Source organism: Rhineura floridana, chromosome 1 (assembly GCF_030035675.1).
Source record: "Rhineura floridana isolate rRhiFlo1 chromosome 1, rRhiFlo1.hap2, whole genome shotgun sequence".
Taxonomy (NCBI): domain Eukaryota; kingdom Metazoa; phylum Chordata; class Lepidosauria; order Squamata; family Rhineuridae; genus Rhineura; species Rhineura floridana.
The window spans coordinates 43,503,591-43,526,729 of NC_084480.1; the positions used below are offsets into that span (position 1 = coordinate 43,503,591).

The 23,139-nt window shown below is 42.9% G+C and overlaps 1 protein-coding gene across 1 annotated transcript; it reads right to left on the reverse strand.

Moving 5' to 3' along the window:
* Positions 1 to 22,158, reverse strand: CD180 (CD180 molecule). The gene is made up of 4 exons (XM_061608622.1): positions 22,073 to 22,158; positions 11,938 to 12,061; positions 3,313 to 3,479; positions 1 to 1,729 (listed from the first exon to the last, which is right to left on the reverse strand). The coding sequence occupies exons 2-4, from the start codon at positions 12,025 to 12,027 to the stop codon at positions 1 to 3; spliced, it is 1,986 nt and encodes a 661-aa protein (XP_061464606.1). The 5' UTR covers positions 12,028 to 12,061; positions 22,073 to 22,158.
* Between the last annotated feature and the right edge of the window lie 981 nt (positions 22,159 to 23,139).

Genomic DNA, 23,139 nt, shown 5'->3' on the forward strand with positions numbered 1-23,139 from the left:
TTAAAACTGTTGGTACTTTCTCTTTAAAAAATGTAGGATCAAAATGAAAGTCACTACAATTACTGTTATCACAGCAAAGGTAATCAATATTACTTGTGCAATGCTATACCCACAGGACAGATTTATAGAGAAGAGCTTAGCACCCGCTAGTGATTTGGGCTTGGAGCACACTGTCTCTTCAGAGTCCTCAATTTTATCAATGTTTTGCTTGTACCAAGTTAATAATCCAATATTGGAACAGGTGCATTCCAGTGGATTGTAACTTAAATTGATTACACTCTGGCCAGATAGGCTAGTCAACATATCACGTGGGATAATATGGATCCTATTATTGGCAAAATTGAGATATATGTCCCTGAGATTTGAAAACGCATCTGAAATGAATGTAATAAGATTGTTGTGGCTCAAATCCACATGTCTGAGCTTTTTGAGGGCAGAAAATGCTTTGATTTGTATAGCCAACAATTTGCAGTAAGATAACGTTAACACCTCTAAATTGGGTGCCTGCTGAAAGAGGTTGTCTGTCAGGATGGCCCCAGATTCAAAGCTATTTCCATTTAGATTCAAGACAATAAGACTCTTTAGACCTTGTAAAATGTGTTGGATACTTAGATCAATTTGAGAGTAAGAAAGGTTCAGGATCTGCAAAAAATGCAGGTTGCAGAAGGGTCCTTGGGAAGCATTGGTGAGAATGTGTGTGGAAGTGAGATCCAGAATCTTAAGGTTAGCACTTTCATTAAAGGCTGCATTCTGGAGCATGAGCTTGCCATTGTAGCTCAAGTTGAGGTGTTGCAAGCTGCTCAGACCACGGAGCTCCTTGCTACAGCAATCAAAACTTTTTATCTGACTATTGCTCAAGTCAAGATGTTGAAGCTTTGACAAGGATTCTAAACATCCAGAGCCCAAATCCAAACCATTCCGATTTCCTCTGAGGTAAAGATGGGTGAGGTTGGGGAAAGCAGAAGACCTGATGTTGCAAAGATGCTCAAAGTAATTCTTGTTGAGATTTAATTTCTTCAGAATATTCATCTGAGCCAGGCCAAAGGGTAGTTCGGTTATGGATGTGTGGGCTATGTCCAACTTTTTGATTTTGACCAAACATTGGAATGTGTCAGCGGAGAAGTCTAGGAAATGGCGATATGGCAGATAGACGGAGTCCACAGAGATGCCACAGATGCCCTGCAACATGGCAGGAGTTATGGGAAGAACATGTCTATCCAAAAAAGTCCCAAGCCTAAGAGCAACAGTACTGGCATCTTGCAGTCCTTCCAGGATCACCGAAACATTAACACAACTGCCAAAGTCCAAAGTGTAGAAAAAAATGGAACTGAAAGCCCTGGTCTCAATGTGCATAATGTCATTGTCCATAAGAATGAGTGTCAGATTCCTGACTTGCTTTAACACCCTTATGTCTTCAGCTGATATTTTTTGTATGGTGTTCATCTGAAAATCCAAATATTTGAGATTCCTAGTGGGAAAATTTGGTGGGAGTGCTAGTGACTGGATGTAGTTGTTTTTTAGTATTAGTATCTCCAAGTTTCTTAGGTCCTGCATTGGGATAAATTGTAAACTTGTGAGTCCTGTTTGGGTTAAGTCAAGATGCTTCAGACAGCAAGGTCCAGTGAATGCTGTGTCTGCCAGAAACAGAAGATGGTTTCCAGTCAAGACAATGGCCTCCAGCTGAGAATTGTTTTCAAAGGCACCACCATATATCCAGTTAACTTGACACCTTAAAACACCAAAAACAATTCTAGCATTAAAACACAACAGTTGTGTGTTCTGATCTCATTATTATACATGTAGAGAAATAATAAAATGGATTTCCTGCTTTTGTTTAGGTTATGACATGGGAACAATACAAGACAACTGGTAAAAGGGATCAGTATGTATATTCATAAAGAGTAAACATGAACAAATTTTAGACCAGTTGTGGGGAAACTTTGGCCTTCCAGATGTTACTGAATTTCAACTATCAAACCTGGCCACTGGTCTTGCTTGGTGGGACTGATGGGAGTTGTTCAGCAACATCTGGAGGACCAAAGGTTCTCCATCTCAGTTTCAGACCATTATTTTAACCAAGTAATAGTATGGCCCCTTTTTAATCAACAGGAGTATCTGCTAATTGCAGGTTCAGCACCGCTGTATGTTTGCATAGCCATGTAATATATTGAAGGAACTGCTTTTCAGACTACCCAGCTGTTATTTGAAATGGAGCAATGCATGCTGGGTTTTTTGTTTGTGTGTGTTTGTTCTTAACATTAATGTTTTCTGCACAGGAGTGGGGAACTTTTTTGGTCTGATGGACCAGATGTTTATGTCCCCCCATGGGAAACTTTGACATGTGGGTGGGGCAACTCACCTGTCAATCATCTGACATCATGGCCATCTGTCCAAGTTAACTCAAGGGGTTGGGGCAAAGCAACACACAGCAGGCTTGAACCCTCCGCTCACCAGCTGATGAGCAGAAGGTTCAATCCTGTGGACTGCAAGGCGTCTGCTTCATCAGAATGTTCCTCACAGAGTACAGGTACAGTAAGTTTGTTCATTTTTGCTGTCAGTTCAAGCATGAACCATTAGTGCCCATCTGTGAAAAATACTTAATCCCCACCCTAGCTAGCCTTAGTAGCAACTACAAGCAGAGTAGTGCTGCTACTTCCCTGGAAGGAACAGGTACAATTTTCCATCAATGTGCATGATGCTGGATATGTCAGTCAGTTTACATAGATATCAGAACCAAACCATGTGTGTGTACATACACACAGTTTGTCATACAGAACTTACTCTAAGACTCTACTGCAGGGTAGTGAAGCAAGCTCTATGAAGGCACTGTTAATTTCTGGACTTCTGATGTGCCTTGGTGATGTTTTATTCTGCCTTTCAGGTGACTGCACAGCAATATGGGACTTCAGACAATATTTTGAAGTAACACCTCTGGATTCCTTATAGCATAGCTGAAAGTTTGTGAAGTTCCTATCTAAAGGCTGATGTCAATTTACCATAATTACCAAATTTCCTACGAAATATTGATTCACAGTGCAAATACTTGTGAGGGCATGTTTTGACTAATGAGAGTTCTGGTTTTGAGGCTTGTAGAGCTGTTGACTGTAACCACAAATACCTCCTGTTTGAAAAGTTGAAGTAAAATTCTATTTTTGTGATATTGTGACTTTAGGTTGTTTTTAACTGTTTTTAATTATGTATTTTAAAACTATTATAACCCGCCCTGGGACCTTTGGGTGAAGGGTGTAGGTAATTTTTAATAGTAATAATAACAACAAATTACACAAAAAGAGGTGAGGAAAAATATCATACCTCGTTAAGTCTAAATAAGTTAGATCTTTCAACTTGCTGAATGTTGATTGTTGAAGGGAATACAGGAAGTTAAAGCTGAAATCAAGGACTTTGGTTATGTGAGGTAATTGTCCAGGAATCTCTGTCAGTCCCAGACCTTCACAACTGTAGCTTCTGTTAGCTATAAACTGTAAAAATTACACACAGATTTATGGACCCACACATGCATTAACACACATACAGTATGCATCTCTATTGACACAATGCATCCTAAAAGAACGTGGTATTTTTATTATTTTATTTTTAAAATGTATTCTTCTAAAACATCTATTAGTCCATCTCTAAATTGGTCTGAACCTGGACCAGTGGCAAGATTGAACTCTGCCTGCGAATCTGACCTCCTCTCAATGTTTTGTGAGAAGGGCAAAATATAAATATTTACAATCATTTCCTTAGTTGTTGGAATGAGGGCATTAACAGTGGTCAGCTAGGGCAATTTCTCTCTCTTTCTAAGGCGTTTTCAGAAACTACTGTGTTTGTCTTTAAAATGGTCTGGGTGATAATGGAAGAAAGAACTATAAGATAACTTTAGAAGAACTTTAGAAAGAACTACAAAATAAAGGCAAGGCTGAGGTTTCTTTTTTCCCCTCACATGTAGGATTCTGTTTTTGACACACCTACATTAGCCCATTTAGTATATAGCCACAACAGTGGCTGTATACTATAGCCACCGTGGATTTTTCACATTCCGCAATGTTTGCCATTCTGATGCTTCCCATAAGCTCATTTCAAAACAAAGCCTTACAAAACTTAGAGTCCTGAACTCAGAAACACTTGCTTAACAACTCTCTCAATTTTCATGGTGGTAAACAAAACAGTCAGAAAGAATCGAGAGTTTAAAGTCTAAAGAGAGAGAGAAAAACCCCAGAGCCCTTTTGGGCTTTTCTCTCTCAGACTTCTCATAATCTGTTTAAATTCATTAAAAATCAGCCATGTTCACAGAGTACCTGCATTCCTGTTACTGACCTTTCCCCACACTCTGACCTTCATCTTCTGCAGTTTAAAAGTTAAAAAAAATGCCTGGCTGATTTTTAATTAATTTAATAAATCTTGCATTGAACTGAATGATAATGTTGGGTATGCTCAGTAAGAACCAACTCTCAGTGGTCTAAAAGCCACACTCACAGCTGCTTAGCTAGCCTATTTAGGGGGCCACACCCACACCCGACTTTGATTTCATGTGAGACAGTCATGGCTTCCCTCAGAGAATCCTGGGAAGTGTCGTTTGTGAAGGGTGCTGAGAGGTGACTCCTATTCCCCTGACAGAGCTCCAGTGGCCAGAGTGGTTTAACAGTCAGCTGCTCTGATTGAAGCTCTGTGAGAGGAACAGGACATCTCCTAGCAGCTCTCACCACCCTTCACTGACTACAGTTCCCAAGATTCTTTGAGAGAAGCCATGACTGTCTAAAGTGAAATAAAGGTCTGGTGTGGATGTGGCCAGGGACAGCTTTGTTTTAAATTTGGATGGGAGGCTACATGTGCCTGCTGTAGAATAAAAAGGTGGGGGAAACCCTGAAAAGCAATGATACTGTTCACAATGGTTTTCTTTTGGAAAGGAAAGGGGCTTCACCTTTGCCCAGTGCCCACCCACCCAATCTCCTCCCCTCCCCCTCCTCCTATGCTCCCTGACCGTCCCCTGGGTCAGTGTTGGACTATGACCTGGGAGACCAGGGTTTGAATCCCCACACAACCATGAAGCTGACTGGGTGACCTTGGGCCAGTCACTGCCTCTCAGCCTCAGAGGAAGGAAATGGTAAAACCACCTCTGAATACCGTTTACCATGAAAACCCTATTCATAGGGTTGCCATACGTCGGGATCCACTTGAAGGCAGTCCATTTCCATTTTCAAACATGATTGCACAGAAATAAATCCCATTGAACTCAAAAAGCATGCAACTGATCAAACCCACCCTCCCCTCTCCTCCCTCCTACCCCTCCCTTTTGCCCCTCCCCTCCCCCTCCAATCCTCTCCCCCTCCCCCCCATGGTCAGTTTTACCTATCCTAAGCATGATTGCTCTGGAGTAAATACCACTGAATTCAATAAGAATTTCTTTGCCCCTCCCCCTCCAATCCCCTCCTTCCTCTCCCCCTCCTTCTACTCCCCTCTCCCCTCCCCCTGCTCCTCCCCTGTAGTCAGTTTTACCTATCCCAACCATGATTACATAGGAGTCAATCCCATTGAACTCAATAAGCATGTAAATGATCAGACCTGGCTTTTCCCTCCTTCCCCTCTCCCTTCATCTTCCCCTCCCCTCTTCCTTCTTCCTCCTTTCCTGTCCACTCCAGCCATCCCTCCCTCCCCCCTGGTCAGTTTTACCTATCCTAAGCATGATTGCATGAGAGTAAATCCCACTGAACCCAATAAAAATGCAAATGATCAAACCTGTCCTCCTCCCCTCCTGCCTGCTCCCCTCCCCCTGCTCCCCTCCCCCTCCCCCTCCTCCCCTCCCCTCCTGCCTGCTCCCCTCCCCCTCCTCCCCTCCACCCTTCCTCCCCTCCCTCCTCCTCCTCCTCCCCTTCCCATCCCCTGTGGTCAGTTTCACCTATCCTAAGCATGATTGCAGGGGAGTAAATCCCACTGAACTCAATAAGCATGCAAATGATCAATCCATTCTCAACAAGATCGCACAGGATCCCATTTCTTACGTCCTGGATTAAAAAGCAGCGAAATTCACTAATAGGCAAAAAAACCCCCAGAAAGTGGATTGGACAGTGGAAGACCAACCCAAATTGTGTTTGCATTTTGACAAATTTGTAGGGCAGTACCATATCTCAGAGAGGAGGTCAGATCTCCTGTTCCCCTGGTGCATTCACTATAGCTGCCCAATTTCCCTGCTTTTTAAAGTTGGATAAAAATATCTGTGGGCTATAGGTATGTTCTTAAACTGCAAGTTTTTTTGCCTTTTAGTGAATAATATACCTGTATAATCAGAGCTTTGAAAAGTTACTTTTTTTGAACTACAACTCCCATCAGCCCAATCCAGTGGCCATGCTGGCTGGGGATGATGGGAGTTGTAGTTCAAAACAGTAGCTTTTCCAATTTCTGTGTATAATGTATGCTATGTGTTGGTAGGTGCAACCAACTTTCCTGCTACAGCCTGGTACCGTTTTTGCCAACCTGGTGCCCTCCAGATATTTTGGAAGTTGTCATCCAAAACATCTGGAGGGCACCAGGTTGGCGAAAGTAGGCCTAATTGTTTAAGACCCATTGCCACCATCGTCAGCAATCAGCAGGCAACTGAATGACATTTGGTTTTCTACAGATTGCACTTTATATGCTATTTTATAAAACATTACTAATTAGTTTTGATATAGTATCCAAAACTAGTTTATAGGGTAGAGCCAGAGTAGTGTGGTGGTTAGAGTGTCGGACTAGGACTGGGAAATGAGGGTTCAAATCTGCACTGAGCCATGAAGCTCACAGGGTCATCTTGAGCCACTCACTATCTTGCAGCCTAATCTACCTCACAGGGTTGTTGTGAATATAGAATGGGAAAGAGGAGAACCATGTGTGTCAATCTGAGGTCCTTGGAAGAAAGGTTGGGTATAATGTTAATGTAATAATAAAAAATATCAATTCCAGATACAGATGCTATGGCAACTGTTTTGTAAATGCATACAAGCTCTGAATATTTTGCTTGGCAGCTCAAAAATAAAGCTTTATAAAGCCATGTGCAGATATTGCACATGGCTGAAAATCTTTGAGTTGAAGATGGGATCCCACTCATGTCCTAAAATGTTCCTGTGTATGCCAGCCCCAACCTTCTCACATTGAGGGAGTCAGTCAGAAAAGAGTTTCTAAGCCCATTCACTGAACACACTTTGGTTCCATCTGTGCTATACATTTAAAGCAGAATTATACCAATTTAAATGGTCATGGCTTCCCCCAAAGAATCGTAAGAACTGTAGTTTGTGAAGGGTTCCATAGATTGTTAGAAGACCCTCTTATTCTCCTCACAGAGCTACAATCCTCAGAATAGTTTAACAATCAATCCCTTTTCTGAGGGAACTCTGGGAAACAAGAGCTGGAACCCTGATAATTCAAAGTTCCCAAGCACAAAAAGGCTCCTAAGGGCATTTGGCTCAACATGGTTAGAAGCCCCTTCAGGATTTCTTGCTCAATGCAAGAACATAGAGAGTGGAGCAGGGACCTCACTCTGTGGCCCCCTGGCTACATGTTGGTATTATTCACTGTTCAGGTATAATGCCTGAACAGGACTATTCAGTCATGTGAATGTGTGGTTTTTAAAAACATATTTTACCCAAAGTAGCCACAGGAAGCCACAGTCTGGACCAGACCCTTGTGAGGAGACAGGCACTTCTCTGTTTCTCTGTGGGCCATTTTTCTTATCAAAACTGCTCCCTCTGGGAGCTGCTTTTTAAGCTGTGTGTGTGTGTGTGTGGATACAGACATTATTCATATCTGTAAGAAAATATCTCTGCAGAAATGTGATAAGAGACACCCTCCCCCAAAACATCAAGTCCAGATTGCAGCTTTTGCAGCTGCTTTGGGTAACAACAACAACACCTTAGGAAAAACTATCAAATGACTGAGGCTGCATTCTTCTATCTCATTGGGACTTTATAGCATTATGCTTTGAGTGTCACTTCCATTTTGATTTGGAGTCTTCTTCCTGAAAGAGGTGGGTGAGATGAGTAAATATGGCAATTTGGGCTTCTCTCAGTTTCTCATTTTTCCAATCTTAAATAAGTTCTCCGCATTTCTGCAGCAATTTGCAATTTTGTTTTTTAGAAGGCCTCATGAAAATTGATCAAAATTTTAGTGTGAATTTCTCCTAAGAGTAACTTTTGTATACAATGTTGCCTAATATACACATTTTTTGCAAAGCAGATTTCCCTAATATGATGTTATTTATTATTAAATCTATATCCTGTCCTTCCTCCCAGAAGGAGCCAAGGGCAGCAAACAAACAATAAAACACTAAAAACATCTATAAAACATTTTAAGTACAAAGCATCTTAAACATCTTAAAAACAGAACATCTTAAAATATCTTTAAAATATTTTTTAAAAGATCCTTAAAAAGATCTGAAAAACAATTCCAACATAGATGCAGGCTTGGATAAAGTTTCTACTTAAAAGGCTTGTTGAAAGAAGAAGGTCTTCAGTAGGAGCTGAAAAAATAACAGAGATGTTGCCTGTCTAATATTTAAGGGGAGGGTCGGTGCCACAACACTAAAGGTCCATTTCCTACATAGTGTGGAAAGGATCTCCTGATGAATGGTGTCTGCAGGAGACTCTCAACTAACAGCATAGTGATTGACAGGAGGAAGTTATATGAAAGGATTAGTATTCTTTTTTTACCATGCAGCTATTTTATAATGGAAGAACAATGGGATGAAAATAATTTTATCCAGTGAGAAAAACCAGAGTACGCACAAATATATTTGTTTTTATTCATTCATTTATTTATTAAATTTCTATCCTGCCCTTACTCCAAGAAGGAGCCCAGGGTGGCCAGCAAAAATACTAAAAGCACTTTAAAACATCTTAAACACAAAAACTTTAAAGTATACTAAAGCAAAACATCTTTAAAAACATATTTAAACAAAACATCTTAAAAGCATGTTTAAAAAACAACTTTAAAAATATCTTAAAAAGCAATTCTACCACAGATGCAGACTGGGAAAAGGTCTGTAATTAAAAGGCTTGTTAAAAGAGGAAGGCACTGGAAAGATAACAGAGATGGCGCCTGTCTAATATTTAAGGAGAGGGAGTTACAAAGTGCCGGTACCACAACACTAAAGGTCCACTTCCTCTGTTGTACGGAATGGACCTCCTGATAAGATGGTATCTGCCGTAGGCTCTCACCTGTGGAGCACAGTGATCAAGACAATATTTCAGGTATCCTGGTCCCAAGCTGTGTAGGGCTTTGTAGACTAGAAGTAGAACCTTGAACTTGGCCCGGTAGCCAATGGGCAGCCAGTGCAATTCTTTCAGCAGCAGGGTGCCATGTTGGTGATACCCTGCCCCAGTGAACAGTCGTGTTGCTGCATTTTGCACCAGATGCAATTTCTGGACTTACCTCAAGGGCAGTTATAGATCGCATTATAGTAATCCATACTGGAGGTTACCAGTGCATGGACAACAGTGGCCAGGCTATCCTGGTCCAGAAACAGCCGCAGATGTCTTACTAACCAAAGTTGGTAGAAGGCACTCATAGCCACTGAGGTCACCTGGGGCTGTAGTGACAAAGATGGATCCAGGAGCACCCCCAGACTACGAACCTGCTCTTTCACAGGGAGAACGGCCCCATCCAAAGCATGTAACTGACCAATTATCCGAACTGTGGAACCACCAACCCACAATGCCTCTGTCTTGCTAGGATTCAGACTTAATTTATTGGCCCTCATCCAGCCCACCACCGAGTCCAGGCACTGGTCCAGAGCTTGCACGGCCTCCCCTGATTCAGATGTTGAAGATAGTTAGAGTATATCAGCGTAACATTGATACATTGCCCCAAATCTCCTGATTCCTGCTCTCAAGAGCTTCATATAGATATTAAACAGCATTGGGACAAGATGTGGTGTCCCACAGCATAATTTTTAGCAGCATAAAAAACAATCGCCCAATGCTACTCTCTGAAAATGACCCTGGAGATAGGATTGGAACCACTGTAGAACAGTGTCTCTGATATCCATCTCACCAAGTCAACTCAGAAGGATACTATGGCCAATGCTATCAAAAGCCACTGAGGGATCAAGTAAGAATAACAGGGTCGCACTCCTTCTATCCTCCCAATAAAGGTCATCCATCAGTGCAACCAAGGCTGACGCAGTCCTGTAACCACTCCTGAACCCAGACTGGGATGGGTCAAGATAATCTGTTTCATACAAGAGTACTTGCAATTGCTGCGCCACAACCCTCTCAATCACCTTCCCTAAAAAGGGCGTATTTGCAACCAGGCAGTAGTTATCAGAAACCAATGGGTCCAGGGTGGGCTTTTTGAGAAGCAGTCAGATCACCGTCTCTTTCAGGGTGGCTGGGACCACTCCCTCTTACAAAGAAGTGTCAATCACACCCTGGATCCACTCACTCATACCCCCTTGGCAAGCTTTAATAAGCCAAAAAGGGCAAGGTTTGCATTGTCACAAGCACCTTGTCCATGTCATCAGGCTGAATCAACTGAAGCTGATCCCAAGAGGTTGCGGCAGACATTGCACTGGATACCTCACAGGGGACCACAGTGGATGTAGATGGGGCATCAAAATTGCTATGGAAGCAAGCAACTTTACCCTTGAAGTGCCTTGCAAACAATTCAAAGTGGGCTTCCAAACAGCCTAAAACTCCATTTCCTGGAGTTGATGTTAACAGACCCCTGTTTAATGTTGCATCTGCTGGTTCAGCTATTTCCATTTAGAGATATTCTGGATTTGAAGTACAGTTACTACAGTATTTTTCCAGCAATTGTATAGATAAATGCCACCTCTTTAAATGAATTTTGAAAACGTGCAAATGCACTAACCAAATCTTCCTTTTGCACTGTCTACATATCAAGAAAGCAATTGCTTGATAAGGTAAAAGGCTGAAAGTAATATTTAGCTTCTAGGGTAAATGTGAATAGTCTTCCCTGCTACGCCTATAATGGACATTACTGCTTCCAGCAGAAAGAGTTCTAAAAAGAAAAACCTCACCCCAAGGTCTAGTTCTACAAAAATTAGGTGCATTTAAACTGCTTATAAAGCAAAGCACCTGTTCTGAAGCCCCTGCTGCACACAGATTAAAGGCACCAGTGGTCTGTTTCATTACAACCCCCTCTGGTTCCAGCAAAATGTCCATGCTCACACACACACACAGAGAGAGAGAGAATCTGCAAAATGTGTACACTACCTCAAAAATGGGTTATATAAACTGTTATTGCTTCTCATTTCTACATGTCTGTTTTAAATTTCTTGGCCACAATTAGAGACAAGAGCTATAGGCTTATCCTTTTTGTTTCAGTTCTTGATAGGATGTGCTGTATAACTGCCTATGGGAGATGTGCCTAAATCTTTGGTGCAATAGACAGTAGTGGATCTGATTCACCTAAAGTAACCGTGCATGAGTGACTCCCAGATAATTGTATACAGGATTGCATCCATAGGCTGAAATCCTAAATACATTTACTAGGGAGTAAGCACTATTGAACACTGCACCATTGAACACAGTAAAGCTGCATAGGATGCTAGAAGGCTGAAATTGTAAATACACTTACAAGAGAATAAACTCCATTAAACACTGAGATGCATGCTTCTAAGTAAACATGCATAAGACTGTGCTTTTAAGTCCCACTGGAAAGGCAGAAGTTTATCGCTGTTAATTTGAGGTCAAAGTCTGCTTGCTTTTGGGCAAGAAAGGATCTTTCAGGTCTAGAAAAACAGTTCCCTGTCTATAGCCAGTTTTGGTGAATGTATTTAAAAGGCACACCATTATCTGATATTTTTGTCCCACCTATGGCAATTCTTTTATCTCTTTAAAAGAAACATGATGTTAGCATGCAAGTATTTACTCCTACAGATTAATTATTGATTCTCTCTTGAAGATGTTTTTCCCCCAATAGAGAGACAAATAAGTTATCACTTACCTCAGTGCACATCATATCTGCTGGCTTGGTTACTTCACAGCTAACACCTAAAAGCCCCATCAGAACCCAGCAGTACGTGTACCAGGCCATTAAGGAGTTTTATTAGATTCTCCACACAGACAAACTGCAGGAATGGAAGCCAGATGAAAAATAATTTTTTAGAATGGGGTTTAGAAAGTTTTGTTAAACTGGAGATCTGAGAAATGAAACAGTCATAATGGTAAAAAAGAACTTTCCTTTTGAAGCCAGGTTTTTTATGTGCCACTATAGTTAACTTTTTCAGTTCCTTCTTTTTGCCTTCCTCCTAAATCTTTGCACCACCCTGGCCAATTCTGCTTGAACTGTTGGAAAATACAGATGTGAAAAGAGGATTTGGTCCCTGTGGTCAGTTTCCCTTGCTGCATTCACAGGTTGAAGAGCCATTCATGGACTGTGCTTCTTCATCAGAGGAACATTCCAAGTGAAGCATCAGAGGAACATTCCAAGTGCTTCTTCATCAGAGGAACATTCCAAGTGGTGTCACTGAAATCTTCAAAATCTAGTGTGTGTCATTTCTTTGGAATATAATTCCTTCTATTTCCAATATTCAGGGGTTAGTGCTGTTGCTTATGTACCCAAAATTCCATCACCCATGCATCAGAAGAAGGTATCAGCAGACACTGAGGAACCCTGAGATTTACAGAAGAACCATTTTTTTAAAATTCGAAGTGGGATGTGGAGAAATCAAATCGTCCAGCATTAATTCTGTGTGATGTGGTGCTGAAACAGTGGCTCAGAGGACTGGACATGGGGAAGGGCTGCAGCTCAGTGACAGAGCATCTGCTATGCACACAGAAGACCCCAAGGTCAATCCCTGGCATCTCCAGGTAGGGCTGGGAGAGACTCTCTGTCTGAAATCCTAAAGAGCCACTGCCAGTCAGCGTAGGCAACACTGAGCTAGATGGACCAATGGTGTGATTCAATATATGGCAGCTTCTTATGTTCCTATCCTAGTACTTATGTAAGGAGACAACTTATCTCATGCCACTGTTGGGAACCAACCCTAGACCAAATGTTGTAAATCAATACACTTTTTCCACTTTGCTGTGCATGGCCCATTACTGCTATGGCATCTTTTATTTTATTCTATTTATGATTTGGGTTTTTTTGTTTTTGGTTATTCTAAAGCTTTTATACCTCACATGAGCTGCCCAAAAGTGGCTTACAACTCAAATATTAAAAACAATTGAACACAATAATTTTTTAAAAAACAAGCCATGTAAATCAAACACTATCCAGGCAACAGACCTGTTGAAATCTTTTTTTAAAGTTTTCCGGGGGCTTAAAAACATTGCCAAGATAGGAGCCAAATAGATCGCCCAGCACAGGAAGTTCCACCATTTAGGAAGTTCCACAATTTGGGCAGTACCACAGAAAAAATAATAGCGCCTCTGATGGTGGTGTCATGCATGAAGAACTCTCCTGATGACCTAAGTCAGCCTTTCCCAACCAGTGTGCCTCCAGATGTTGTTGGACCACAACTGTCATGGCCCCATCAGAGGACTCCTCAGATGAGGACGACTCGGGAGTAACAGCAGCAGACCCAGGAGCAGCAGGAGACACGGAGGAGCCTCCTGAGAATCCAGCAGAGCACCCCAGGGACAGCAGAGGCCCTGCAGCCAGACACAGACAGTGAACAGGATACTCCCCCCTCACCTGCAGAACGTAGACAGCAGAAGGTCAGGCAGAAGAGAGGCAGGCCTGTCTCCTTAAGGCCCAAACGCTGAGGGCTCACACCTGCTGTCCATCCTGCTCTTTATAAGGCACACCTTGGCTGCAGCTTGTTGCTGACTGCAACATCAGGCGTGGCTTTGTGTAGACCTAGTTTCCCTGCAGCATCTCTTTGACTGACCTCCTTGGCAATTGATCCCGGACCTCCACTGACCTCGCTTCTGGACTTCTGACTCGGCAAGTACGCTTCGGATAGGCCTGGCAGATTTACAAACCGACTGCTGGCTAAGGACTTTCCTTCCCTGCCAAAGACCCAGGAATTTCCAGCCCCCCCTGACACTGCTGATGCAGTGTAGAGCTGACAACAACTCCCATCAGCCTCAGCCAGCATTGCCAATGGTCAGGAAATATGGGAATTGTGGTCCAACAACATCTGGAGGCACACTGGTTGGGAAAGGCTGACCTAAGTGGATAGGCAGGTTCGTGTATATGAGAGGTGATTTTATGGCATGTGGAGATATCTTTGTCCCAGTTTCTAAGTATAGCAAGCTGTTTTATTTGCTGTTGTGGTAATGACTATTTGCATTGCGGCATTTCAAGAATGTGTACAGGATCAAGCTGTAAGAGGGGTTATATGGTCACTGAAATGGGGAGCACAGGAATAGTTCAAAGAAGCAGCAATTTATGGAAAAGGTTGAATCTTGAGACAGAAAATTACCTTCGTACTTCACAAGAAGTCTGTCTTGTCACTGTGTACGGTGCTGATGTGCAAAGGAGAAACAGGTTCCTTCTAATAGGCTATGGTCTGAAGTCACATGAGGCCAGCAGGGTCAGGACTGGTCAGTGCTTGGATGGGAAATTCCATTATTCTAAAAGGTTCCTGGAATCCCATGCTCCCATGATCTCACTTGTTCAGAACTACCACAACCACCAGTTTAAAGCCTACTTTCCTAGATGTTGGTCACATTTCCTAATCTACCATCTCCTTTTCTCAATTTACACACACACACACAATCCTCACTGCATGTTTTTGCCCTTCTCCCTATTTCAGATGCTGTTTGTGCCTTTGACAGGCTGCCTAATTTGTTTAAACTGTATCCATTATTAATCCAAGTTTTGTTGCTCCCCTTGTGGCAAGGGCATATTCTCATTTCATTCCACAATGCACTTAAAATAAAGTGATTTTTATCAGTAAGTTCAAGGTCTCTTAGTTTTTCTCCATTATCCCATTTTATGCTCTCCTGGGCACTTTGTGTTGCCCACTTCATATCCTGTTCAATTACTCAGAGGAATGGGATTGCCAATAGCCCACTGCCTTGCCTTGCAGCAGTCACTAAATCAGGCCATTTGCTGAAGCATTGGTCTAATCCTAGTGGGCATATTCTTACATCATAAAAAATTCTGATTGCATAGATTAATTTATCTGCTTCTATCAATGCTCCAGTTTTCTCTGAAGCTGGTATCAAATGCTTTTGTTAAAATCAATATGCTTTATTAAGATAAGATTTAGTCAAGAAATAGTCTCTCCCCCCTTTTTTTTTGAGGGGAATCTCTCTCAGCAATCTGCGGAGCAAGTATGCATAGTGTGATCTAAGGTAAAGGTGTCCCCGCACTTGTAGTGCGAGTCATTTCCGACTCTTAGGGTGACGTCTTGTGACATTTACTAGGCAGACCATATATATGGGGTGGGATTGCCAGTTCCATCCCCGGCCTTTCTTTACCCCCCAGCATATGCCGGGTACTCATTTTACCGACCACGGATGGATGGAAGGCTGAGTGGACCTCGACCCCTTTTACCGGAGATTCGACTTCCTCCTTCCGTTGCAATCGAACTCCGGCTGTGAGCAGAGCTTCGGCTGTGTTACCGCCATTTACCACTCTGCGCCACGGAGGATCTAGCAAGGCACAAATTCTCTTCCTCCTCCTCTCAGTATTAGCCCTCTTCCTTTATTTTCCCTGTTCAATGTGACCATTGCTTTGCCTGTGACTGAGAGCAGAATCCATCATCTCCTGCTAATTCAGTACAAGGGAAGCTAGGATATGAATGATGTTTTGCGTGTGACCACTTCTATTGTGACAAGAAAAGTAATCTGACTGCTGGGATATTTAAAGGTCTGTTTTGTAACTCTTGAGATAAACAAAAACTGTCTCTAGACCAAGAAGCAGGTTCTGCTGTGTAGTCGTTTTAAAGAAGCCTCTTTACAGTACTGCTGTAAATGCCTTATAGTCTGGAGGTTGCTGAGCTGATCTCCGGCATGGTGGCCTAATGGCAGGTGTTACCAAGGCCCTTTGGGTTTTGCACAGAGGATGTGGTTAAATGAGGCTGAAATGCAAAGCAGGCAGTGAGAGCCTTCTGTTTCACGAGCACCAGATGTATCTGCCCACCCACATCAAGGTCAGCAGGAACCATATGAACATGTTCTGGAGGCCAGGGCTGGGTTGTTAAATACACACACTTAGAAATGCTACAGAGTTGTTAGTTATTGATCTGCCCTCCTACCAGGCATTTAGCAAACAAAGTCTAATGCGACGACAATGAATGGGAGTCCTGAGCATCTAAACTGCTGAACAGATAGCAGCTCCACTAATTCAATCAATTGAGTTTGAAGCAATCAAGACACCATCTGGACAGAATCTATCTCATTGCCCAAGAAGATAAAGACATCTGGACTTCCTGGTTGCCAAGGACATGCATGCTTAGTCCCGTAGCCTGTAGGATGCAGCCAGACTCATGCTGACAAGTTTTCTTAATTATGCTGAAATAATCTCACACTGCAAGTGCCAGGCACTCCCCTGTTTCAGAAGGTTAGAAGGTTCATGTTTCACAAAGCAGAACTGGAGGAGGAGATGCCTCTCATTTTGACTGGAGGAAGCCAAAGTCAGCATTTGTGAGAAGGGGCAGATAAAATTACAAGGTGGGGTTGGGTCTATTGGTATAGTCATTTTCAAATTTTGTCTTGATTTTTTTTTAAAAAAAGTATTTCCCATTTAAATCAGGAAATTTCAGTATGTGGAATGAAATACCTGTGGTACTGTTATCTGCTTCAGTGCTCCAGTGCTAGTCACAAATGCTCCCAACATGCTCAGATAGAAGTACAAGCCAACTCAATTTCCACCGATGAGCATTTTCTCTATACTCCTTTTGTGCAAAGCAGGACAAATGAGAACATGGCCAATTCCAAATGTTTGTGGCTGAGTGAGTCTGGCTTATAGGGTATCTTGAGGCACTGAAGCAGGATAGACAAGAGCTGGAGCAACAGTGGAACAAATCTCAAGTAACACAAATCTCACAGGTGAGACTGCATAATTTTGTCTGCCTCTGGTGGAGATGGTGAAGAGAGCTTACTCCTCTCTCAAGCAGCTGGGGCAGTTATGTCTAAAATTAGAAGGAGAACCCTAGGAGACCTGCTGTGACAAGTGTGCAAGGCGCTTAAGTTGCTCACAGTCACCTTTTTGCCACTGCTTATATGGATCTGGAGACACCATTCTGATAACACCATTATCTGGGATCAGTTTTAGTGGCCTTAGTGGCCTGCGGATGTGGACAAGATATTTGAATGAGTCTTACCTGACCATTTGTGCTTTTGGGCTTATAAGAGGTAGAAAGAGTGGGTCCAGGAAGTGGTAAATGCTTCCTCGTAGGATGGGGTAGTACTGGAGACCTTAAAGGAGGTGATACTGCCATCCCTCCTTAAGAGGCCTTCCTTGGACTTGGAGACATGTGACTATCACCTGGTTGCAAAATTGGGGAAAGGTGTTCGAGAGAATGATGGCCATCTCTTTTAGGGGTTTTTAGAACATGGTGCTGCCAGTATATGGATGGCACCCAGCTCTATTTCTCCTTGTCATCACAATCAGGTGAGGCAGTGCAAGGATTGGACCAGTGTCTGAAGGCAGTGATGGATGATGGTCAGTATTTATTTATTATTTGATTTATATTTATTTATTACATTTATATACCTCCCCATAGCCGAACCTTCCTCCTAGCAGGAGCCCAGAAGGCTGAACCTGAATCTTAACAAGATGGATATGCTACTGTTGGGCAGTTCTCATGACTTGAACCTGGAGAAACAGCCTGTTCTAGTTAAGGGTTACACTCTTTTTAAAGGAACAGGTTTGTAGCGGAGGGAGGGGTGATACCAGATCCAACAAGATCATGGAAGGCCCAGGTGGCACCAGTGGCACACAGCAACTTTTTCCAGCTCTGGCTGGTTCAACAGCTACAGCCATTCCCGGATCGGGATAGACTAGCCACCATTATCAATACCTTGTTAACCTTCAGGATAGATTACTGTAATGTGTTTAATAGGGGACTACTCTTGAAGAAAGTCTGGAAACTGCAAATGGAGAAAAATGTCACTGCCAGAAACTTGAGTCAGATAATAAGGCAAAGTCATATTACACCAATTCTGAAGGTGTTGCCCTGGATATCTATAATTCTATAACTAGCATTTTACTTCCCAGGTATTAAGTTCTGCAGGAGAGGCTCTTCTTGTGGTTCCACCAAAGAGTGAGACACAGATAGAGCCTTCTCTGTGATAGCACTCCAGCTATGTAATTCCCTCCCTTCTGAAATATTGGTGTCATACTTAGCTATCTTTCAGCACCAGGTGACAATATTTTGTATTCTCCCATGCTTTTGGTAGAGACTGATGGAAGATACTCTGTTGTATGTATATGCTGCAGTGAGGTTGCTGGAGAAGGTTTTGGCATTTGCTGCAGTAATTATGTTAGGACAATCTTGATAACTACTGTTGCCTGCTCTTTTATATAATATTTTACTGTTTGTTGTTATCTTTTAGCTTCTGTTACAGCTTTTAAATTGATGTTACACTCCCTTGGATGACAAAAGTGATGAAGTGTGATATATTGTTGTTATGTGCCTTCAAGTTGATTTCAATTTATGGCAACCCTATGAATCAGCGACTTCCAATAGCATCTATTATAAACCACCCTGTTCAGATCTTGAAAGGTCAGGTCTGTGGCTTCCTTTATGGAGTCAATCCATCTCTTGTTTGGCCTTCCTCTTTTTCTACTCCCTTCAGTTTTTCCCAGCATTATTGTCTTTTCTAGTGAATCATGTCTTCTCATTATGTGTCCAAAGTATGATATCCTCAGTTTCATCATTTTAGCTTCTAATGATAGTTCTGGTTTAATTCGTTCTAACACCCAATTATTGGTCTTTTGGGCGGTTCATGGTGTTCGCAAAGCTCTCCTCCAACACCACATTTCAAATGACTTGATTTTTCTGTTACCCACTATTTTCACTGTTCAACACTTTTCTCACATCCATACATAGAGATCAGGAATACCATGGTCTGAATGATCCTGACTTTAGTGTTCAGTGATACATCTTTGCATTTGATAACCATTTCTAGTTCTCTCATAGCTGCCCTCCCCAGAGGCCCATGTTACCCAATTCTTCCAAGCTACACAGCAAGTGGACTGGACTGTGAAAGACAAACCCAAATGGTGTTTGCATTTTGACAACTTTGTAGGGCAGTACAATATCTCAGAGGGGAGGTCAGGTCTCCTGCTCCCCTGGTGCATTCACTATAGCTGCCCAATTTCCCTGCTTTTTAAAGTTTGATAGAGATAGCTGTGGGCTATAGGTACATTCTTAAACTGCAAGTTTTTTCCGTATTATAGATAAATCTAACAAATAAAGAAGATTCTGCTAAGGTCTTTTATGCTTTATGTTGGCTAGCTAAGGCTTAATTTGCTGGATAACTTCAAGTTAATAACTAACTTCCTCAAAGAAACCCAGAATGACACACATAAAGTTTTCACGCATTCTTTCACCTAGGAATTTGTGTAACTACATCAGTTATATTCAGACCTTTCTCAGGTGAATTTTCTTATATGGGTTGGATCAGATTTGGTATGATTAGGTTAGGTCCCACAGATTTCATTGGGTCTCCTGTAAGTATGATTGGATCCAACCCAGTAATGATATATGTAGCACATAAGAGTTTTCAAAGTACTTGCACATAATCTCTCTGGGCCAAATAAGATGAGACGTGCAAAATGCATTACTGGATTTCCTTAAGCAGCCAGCGAGGGGTGGAGGGGAATTGGACTGGTGCCATGGTGCTGAGGTTAACTCTTTTTCATCTCTGCCATGCTCCCAATCTAAATTGTCCCTTCTAGACTTTGGTTTGCGTTACTGGGGGGAAAGTAGCAGTCAAAATATCAGAGTGCGTAGGGGATTTAGATTAGGGAACAGTTAAACTTTGTTTAAACTGTTCTCCAGCACAGTGGAGCTGGTCTAATTTGGACTTCTTATAGCTGTTACCACAGCTTGCTGATGGTTGAAGATTAGCTAATCTGGCATAATTTCCCCTAGACTAAAGACCAAAGGCTAAGGACAGCTATGAGAAAAGGGCATGTAAAAAACAGAACAAGGGAACAAAGAAGGCAAAGGTTCAAAGGACAGTTTTTAGCAAAAAGGAGAAGAGGATAAGGTCAGCACCCAATATCTGAACAAGTGAGAGCCCTTCTTTTACAGCAGCTTCACATCAGCAGCTCCACATCCCTGACTAGTCCAAGCTGGCAATGAACTGGGTCGTATAAGCAGAAATGTACTGGCAAATTCAAAATTGCAGGGTCCCCTCATGATAGTCATGCCACACTGCCTCACAGCCACACCCTTTCCCACTTTCCCTCACCTCCGTTGCTCTCTCTATCATCGTGTGGCCACATTCCACTACAACAGAGGTCCCTAGGAGCCAATCGGCATGAAACGGGAGGCTGTTATTAGCTACTGAGAAGAGTCTTCTCAGTGGCTGACACACCTCCTTTCACTCTGATTGCTCCAGTCAGCACAAAGGACAATGACTCTTCTGTGTGGCTAACACTCTCCCTTTTCATGAGGATTGGCTCATACACAGGGACCTGGCTGGGACCCTGCTCCCAAAAAAGTGACAGGTCTACAACCCCCCACAACCCCTGATTACTACAAACCTGATTATAAGAGAGAATAGGGAGTGAATGGAAGTGCAAATGTGAATGCTAATAAATGAAGTTTTTTGCCTTCCTCCCATATACAGTCTCAGCTACTCATTATCAAAAAAGGATCACCACAATAGTGTCTTTGCCCACTTCCCATTAGGAATGGCTTTCTGAAAGGCAAAGCCACCTCAGGTTGGACTCCATCCTCGCAACACTAAAAGGATACCACAGAGGGTTACAATGTGTTTGCAAGAGTTACAATAAGTCAGTGTAGTAGGTCCTTAGCCAAGAACCAAATCATGGGCCACATTTATGTTTCCCTCGGGAATAAAACTGAATTTCCATAACACTTTCTATTAAAACCAGCAGTTCCAAAACTCTGGTGTCTGAAATAACTAGAAACGTAAATCTTACTGTATCTTATAGTGAAGTGACACATGCATACAACTGAAATGGACATTAAAATGAAAAAGTTGCTTATGGTTCTTTATAATTGAAATGTCAGTGTCTTACAAGCAGGCTTTTTTAAAAAAAACACCAATATTCAGTGTTGAAGCTCATGCAGTATTGCCATCTAGTGGACAATCATACCACATACTGGAGAAAGGTGCCATCTTTGTCAAGACAGCTAATATGAATGCTGATAGTCTGGTTAAAAACTTATTTATACACTGCCTTAGAGGAGAAAATCATGTGATCCTAAACTTGGAACAAGAGAGGCCTTTCTGAAGGAGCCAAGTGGTTTCTCATATGTAATACCACAGGGTGCTAGCCCTGGGGCCAGAGTTACTGCCAATTCAATGGTTAGAGGCAGTCAGTTCGTAAATCCCAGTTAGGCCATTAAAACAACAAGAGGTAAACAGTCTAGCAACATTTATTGCTCAGCTGAAGTGGAAAATTCCACTCTCAGGGGTCGCTGGTATTAGTATGTAAATAAGGTGGAAGGGGATGGATGTTGCGACAGGATGGGGCAGACAAAAGATGAGTATGTGCATTCATACTTCCTCTTAATGGAGAATTACCTGACGAATCACGGAGCCAGGTGGGAGCGGGAAACAGGTAAAGCCCCTTATTGGGTACCTTGGGACACATGACTGTACATTGTAAAAACCTATAAAAGACCCTCAGTTTGGGGAAGAAGGCAGACTTCCACCATAGCACATGCTAGTAGGGACTCCTTACAACTGTAAGTATAGTAAACAGCTGTAAGCTTCAACCTGCCTCAGTGTCGTTTCCTGGACAAGGACTCCATTAAGAAAAAAATTCCACAACACAGCATACACACACAAAAAAGCATCAACATCTCACATGCCTTCTGCAGTCTTTAGGAGCTCCCCTGAAGGTAGGTGCCTGCCACTGTGTCACCTCTGGGAGAGGCCTCTACTACTGGCTAGAGCAGGTGGCTGTTGTGACCTGCTGTGTGTGTGTGTCTGTCCTCCTCACCCCCCTCTCCTCCCAGCAGCTCTCAGCTCACCTCCCTGTCTGGTGTGACAGGCTGCTGGTTGTAGTCTGCCTGATTCTTCCCTCAGAGGGATCAGCACCTGCATGCCTGCTTGCCTCCTGGACAGTGGAGTGACTTAATACAGGTGGAACGTTCCACTCATGAGAGCTTACCAGTCTCAGTGGAATAGGAAGGGGACCACCCAGGACAAGTCTAGACATGCCCTCCCTATAATAAAGATGCAATATTTAACCCTCTCCACTGCATAGGGAAGGGGCTTCAACATACAGCATCCCACAATATAGCATTTGAGAGGTAATCTGCAAAGGTCACCTACACCTGCTTGGCGATACACCAGTCTTGGCAACACATCATAATATTTGCTTGGGCACTTCAAGGCAAGCTTAGCATCCTCTTCCAGGTGCAATCTGTACAGAACTACAGGAATGAAAGTCACCCGATGTGGGTTAACCTTCGTGACCAGGGCCGGCTCCAGGAATGCCAGAGCCCTTGGGCATCAGCTTGCCCTGGCCTCCGGCGTGTGTGTGCGTGTGTGCATGCGTGTGCACATGACGCACGCACACACGCATGCCCATGCCCCCACGTACCTTTCTGCTGTCTTTTACCATTGCCCTTAACGAAGATGGCGGCCGCGGTTTCCCTAACGGGATGACGTCTCTGCCACCATCTTTGTTGATGGCACGCATGTGTGCTATGTGCGCGCATCTCTGCCATCAACTAAGATGGCAGCAGGGGCTTCAGTACCTTAGGGAAACCCCGGACGCCATCTTCATTAAAGGCAATGGTAAAAGACAGCAGAAAGGTAGGTGGGGGTAGGTGTGTGTGTGTGTGTGTGTGTGTGGATCGCGGAAGGGGCCGTCGGGCCAGTGCCCAACCTGGCCGCCCTTTAGAACCGGCCCTGTTTGTGACCCTCATTAACAATCAAAAGAGCAATTGATGCAAACTGGATTGGAGAGATGCTTCTTCAAACTCCAGAGTGGACGTAGTTCTGAAAATGGAGAGCGATGTCAGTTTGAAAACTGTAATACTACTACACCCAAACTTTTCTGAAAGGATAAGGACCCTGAAAATGCAAATCT